This window comes from Callionymus lyra, chromosome 14, assembly GCF_982586985.1.
Source record: "Callionymus lyra chromosome 14, fCalLyr1.hap1.1, whole genome shotgun sequence".
In the NCBI taxonomy this organism is placed as follows: domain Eukaryota; kingdom Metazoa; phylum Chordata; class Actinopteri; order Syngnathiformes; family Callionymidae; genus Callionymus; species Callionymus lyra.
Window position 1 is genome coordinate 2,130,121 of NC_141831.1, and position 6,142 is coordinate 2,136,262.

General features: G+C 37.1%; 1 protein-coding gene across 1 annotated transcript; it reads left to right on the forward strand.

The window, feature by feature from the left end:
* Nucleotides 1-127: 127 nt before the first annotated feature.
* Nucleotides 128-4,801, forward strand: tmem120aa (transmembrane protein 120Aa; the record flags this gene model as incomplete). The annotated part of the gene is given in 5 exon segments (XM_087807997.1): nt 128-1,996; nt 3,376-3,494; nt 4,405-4,530; nt 4,585-4,644; nt 4,706-4,801. Coding segments are annotated over 5 exon segments (479 nt in total), but the record flags the coding sequence as incomplete, so codon positions are not given.
* Between the last annotated feature and the right edge of the window lie 1,341 nt (nt 4,802-6,142).

Genomic DNA, 6,142 nt, shown 5'->3' on the forward strand with positions numbered 1-6,142 from the left:
GTGACACAAACACCAACGTGTCCGACCTTGACCTGTGACACAGACACCAACGTGTCTGACCTTGACCTGTGACACAAACACCAACGTGTCCGACCTTGACCTGTGACACCGACACCAACGTGTCCGACCTTGACCTGTGACACAAACACCAACGTGTCCGACCTTGACCTGTGACACGAACACCAACGTGTCCGACCTTGACCTGTGACACAAACACCAACGTGTCCGACCTTGACCTGTGACACGAACACCAACGTGTCCGACCTTGACCTGTGACACGAACACCAACATGTCCGACCTTGACCTGTGACACGAACACCAACGTGTCCGACCTTGACCTGTGACACGAACACCAACGTGTCCGACCTTGACCTGTGACACAAACTCCAAATAAACATAATTACCGTATTCTCCGGACTATAAGTGTCTCCGCAGCACAAGTATCTCCAGCCATAACATGTATAATAAAGAAGTAAAAACATATATAAGTCGCACTGGAGTATAAGTCGCATTTTTGGGGGAAATTGATTTGATAAAAGAACAGACATGTGATCTTGAAAGTTTAAAATAAAACTAGAGGCAACAACAGAATAATGTTACGTTACATGAAGTGAGAACCTGGTATGTTAACATAACATATGAAGAGTTATTCAGAGAACTATAGCATAAATAACTAACTAGTTTACCAAACCATCCGTGTAACTCCAAATAACTCTTCATCCTCGTGTCACTTTTAAACAACTAACTAACTCCGGAGGTAGAAGATGCTTCCTCTTCTACGTGGAAATGATCAACACAGGCCTAGAGCGCCCTCTGGTGGTTTAGTGTGACAATAACATGTGAAATGATATAATAATGTGGTAATAATTTCACACATAAGTCGCTCCAGAGTATAATCTCACCCCCGGACACACTATGAAGAAAACTGACACTTATAGTCCGAAATATACGGTATTATGTGACGTTTCTTTTATGATCTTTTCTTGTTAATTATATTTAAACTATATTAAAGTTATTCACACTTATTAAAGTTTGTTATTTCATTTTGAACGTTATATCGTAAAGATGTTTTGATCGTCTTTGTTGTCAATTTACAAATGAATTAAAAAATAATAATAATTTCAAGAAATGATGAATTATAATCATTGAACGATATAATACGAGCCCAGATCCATGTATGACATCACAATGAGTTCTGTTAAAACCTTAATTCTTCATGTGTTAGTGATTTTAAATGTGTTTTAAACACTTTTATAACTTTCTGCCTAAAAATAACTAAATGTTACGCTAACTGTTTAATCCCAAAGTTCTGACCCGCAGGTGATAAATACAGCGCCTGATAAGCGTCACAACGTAACAAAAACACTAATAATCGAATCATAAATATAACTAAATACAATATATTTGAAGGTAAAATGTTGTGTTTGTCAAAATTATCATTAGTTTTAAGTAACATTTTTCCCTGAAAGTCTTATTAGAGGGACAAAATAGTAATGGTGTGTTTTTACTTCTCGAAAGCGCTCATTGGCTACACACGTTCACGACATCAGATCGTCCTCTGATTGGACAGACGCGCTGTAGTCTTTCCCTTCTCCGCCAAAAACTACAAACATGGGGCCTGCTTAGCCGGATGTTTAGTCAAAATAAAAACATCTGAGAAACGATTTTTAACCTATTCCAGGAAATAAAAAACAACGAGTAATGTCTGTTTAGGATGGACATAATTAAAACATTAAAAACACAACACTTTAGGATCGACATGTAACGTTTTCTTCAAGCGTAATAATGACAACAACGAGGCTTTTATTTCGACGGGGTGTGACTTCCCGCGCTGGCCTGCAGCTGAAGTGTTGCTCAAGAATCTGGAAGAAGAAAGAAAACATGTTGTAAGAAGTAAAACTTGTTGTTAGAAGTAAACATGTTGTACAGTCCGAGCGGCTTCCCTGAGTGTCGTCGGGAGTGGGAGGACCTGGAGAAGGACTTCCATCAGATCCAGGTCAGAGTTCTGTGTTTAAACACAACACACACACACACACACACACACACACACACACACACACACACACACACACACACACACACACACACACACGTCACTCACGATAGCGTAGAAAATACAACATTAGGATTGAAGTGACGTCACAACAAGTGTTGTTTGTTCACAACAAGTGTTTGTTTACACTAGTTTGATGGTTTGTGACGTCACGTTTCAATGACTGTAATAAGCATATAAAACCGCCACGTCACAGTTAGACTCTATAAAGTGTTTTATTTAATTGTTATAACGACAACAGGTTATAAAAGTTACTGTTTTTAAAAAATGATGAAGGTTTTGATGTTTAAGTTCATTCTTATTATTATATTTTTCAAGATGCAGTAACTTCTCATCATGACCATGTTTTAAACTAATTACTTTATAACGTTGCTCTTAAATCTGGACAAACGAGAGGTTACGAGAGTCCATGATGACGTAATAATGGCTTCACTCCTCCAGCTGTAATCACGCTTTGTTTATAAAACGAGTCCCTTGCAGGTTTACACTGTTGATGATGCGCTGTGACAAACCTCCATGCTTGACCAATCACAGCAGAGTGGGTGTGGTTATGGTCAACAAGATTTAATCTCCAGAAAAACAAAGTATTTATAGTGGGCGGAGCTTAAGATCATTTTCTAATGTCAATATTTCAATGAAAAGAGAGTTTTGTACAAACACACACACACATAAACACTTAAACACACACACACTTTAACACACGCACATACACACTTTAACACAGACGCACATACACACTTTAATACAGGCACACACACACTTTAACACACACACACACTAACTTTAACACACGCACCCACACTTTAACACACACACACACTAACTTTAACACACGCACACACACACTTTAACACACACTAACTTTAACACACGCACACACACACTTTAACACATGCAAACACACACTTTAACACACACACACTTTAACACACTTTAACACACACTTTAACACACACACACACTAACTTTAACACACGCACACACACACTTTAACACACTTTAACACACACTTTAACACACACACACACACTTTAACACACGCACACACACACTTTAACACATGCAAACACACACTTTAACACACACACACACACTTTAACACACGCACACACACACTTTAACACCCGCACACACACACTTTAACACAGACACACACACACACTTTAACACACACACACACACTAACTTTAACACACACACACACACACTAACTTTAACACATGCACACACACACTTTAACACACACACATACACACTTTAACACAGACAGACACACACACTTTAACACACACACATAACATGTATCATCATGTATGTTGCAGGAAAGTCACCGACTGTACAAACAGAAACTGGACGAAGTAACAAAACTACAAAACTGCTGCTCTGTTGCTATTTCACGTCAGAGGAAGAAACTGAAGGATCTTCAAGCGTCGCTGAAGCAGTGAGTCGACTTATTATTATTAGTTTATTGTTATTATTTCTATTATTATTATTATTGTTATTATTACTATTATGATTACTATTATTATTATTATTATGATTGTTATTATTACTATTATTATTATTGTTATTATTATTAATATTGATATTGATATTATCATTATTATTATTTTTATTATTATTATTATTACTATTATTATTATTATTGTTATTATTATTACTATTATTATATTGTTACTATTATATTAATATGATTATTATTATTAACATTACTATTATTATTATTATTATTATTATTATTGTTATCATTATTATTATTATTATTATATTATTACTATTATTATCATTATTATTGTTATTGTTATTATTTTTGTTATTATTATTATTATTATTATTGTTATTTTTATTATTATTATTATTATTTTTATACTATTATTACTATTATTATTATCATTATTATATTTTATGGTTATTGTTATTTTTATTATTATTATTATGTTATCATTATTATTATTATTTTTTATTATTTGTATCATTATTATTTTTATTATATTATTATTATATTATCATTATTATTATTATGTTATCATTATTATTATTATTTTTATTATTTGTATCATTATTATTTTTATTATATTATTATTATATTATCATTATTATTATTATGTTATCATTATTATTATTATTTTTATTATTTGTATCATTATTATTTTTATTATATTATTATTATATTATCATTATTATTATTATGTTATCATTATTATTATTATTTTTATTATTTGTATCATTATTATTTTTATTATATTATTATTATATTATCATTATTATTATTATTATGTATCATTATAACTACTTTACAGACGTAACTGCTCCAGTGGTTCAAGTCAAACGTTAATGTTGTTAATGTTCAGATGCAAAGACTCACCAGAGCGTCTGGACCTGGAGGTCAAGAGGTCGATGAGTGAGATCCGAGCGTCCATCCAGGAGCGACGAGATGTTTTCTCCGAGATGGAAGCGTTTCTGCCTCAGAAGAACAGGTTTGACCTTTGAACTCCTGAGGTCAACAGTCAATGACACGGTTCCTCCTGCAGCCTGTACCTCAGTCTGGTCCTGGGCAACGTCAACGTGACCCTCCTCAACAAGACGTCCAAGTCAGTCTGCAGCGTCGCCGTGGAAACAGCAGGACGTTCACGAGTGTTTGTGTCCAAACAGATTCGCCTACAAAGATGAATATGAGAAGTTTAAGCTGATCGTCACCGTCGTCCTGTTCCTGCTGTCGTTCACCTGTCGCTTCCTGCTGAGCTACAGGTGAGTTCATCCTTTCTTTCTCTCTTTCTTCCTGCTGTCGTTCACCTGTCGCTTCCTGCTGAGCTACAGGTGAGTTCATCCTTTCTTTCTCTCTTTCTTCCTGCTGTCGTTCACCTGTCGCTTCCTGCTGAGCTACAGGTGAGTTCATCCTTTCTTTCTCTCTTTCTTCCTGCTGTCGTTCACCTGTCGCTTCCTGCTGAGCTACAGGTGAGTTCATCCTTTCTTTCTCTCTTTCTTCCTGCTGTCGTTCACCTGTCGCTTCCTGCTGAGCTACAGGTGAGTTCATCCTTTCTTTCTCTCTTTCTTCCTGCTGTCGTTCACCTGTCGCTTCCTGCTGAGCTACAGGTGAGTTCATCCTTTCTTTCTCTCTTTCTTCCTGCTGTCGTTCACCTGTCGCTTCCTGCTGAGCTACAGGTGAGTTCATCCTTTCTTTCTCTCTTTCTTCCTGCTGTCGTTCACCTGTCGCTTCCTGCTGAGCTACAGGTGAGTTCATCCTTTCTTTCTCTCTTTCTTCCTGCTGTCGTTCACCTGTCGCTTCCTGCTGAGCTACAGGTGAGTTCATCCTTTCTTTCTCTCTTTCTTCCTGCTGTCGTTCACCTGTCGCTTCCTGCTGAGCTACAGGTGAGTTCATCCTTTCTTTCTCTCTTTCTTCCTGCTGTCGTTCACCTGTCGCTTCCTGCTGAGCTACAGGTGAGTTCATCCTTTCTTTCTCTCTTTCTTCCTGCTGTCGTTCACCTGTCGCTTCCTGCTGAGCTACAGGTGAGTTCATCCTTTCTTTCTCTCTTTCTTCCTGCTGTCGTTCACCTGTCGCTTCCTGCTGAGCTACAGGTGAGTTCATCCTTTCTTTCTCTCTTTCTTCCTGCTGTCGTTCACCTGTCGCTTCCTGCTGAGCTACAGGTGAGTTCATCCTTTCTTTCTCTCTTTCTTCCTGCTGTCGTTCACCTGTCGCTTCCTGCTGAGCTACAGGTGAGTTCATCCTTTCTTTCTCTCTTTCTTCCTGCTGTCGTTCACCTGTCGCTTCCTGCTGAGCTACAGGTGAGTTCATCCTTTCTTTCTCTCTTTCTTCCTGCTGTCGTTCACCTGTCGCTTCCTGCTGAGCTTCAGGTGAGTTCATCCTTTCTTTCTCTCTTTCTTCCTGCTGTCGTTCACCTGTCGCTTCCTGCTCAGCTACAGGTGAATTCAATCTTTCTTTCTTTCTTTCTTTCTTTCTTTCTTTTTCTTTCTTTCTTTCTTTCTTTCTTTCTTTCTTTCTTTCTTTCTTTCTTTCTTTCTTTCTTTCTTTCTTTCTTTCTTTCTTCCTTCCTTCCTTCCTTCCTTCCTTCCTTCCTTCCTTCCTTCCTT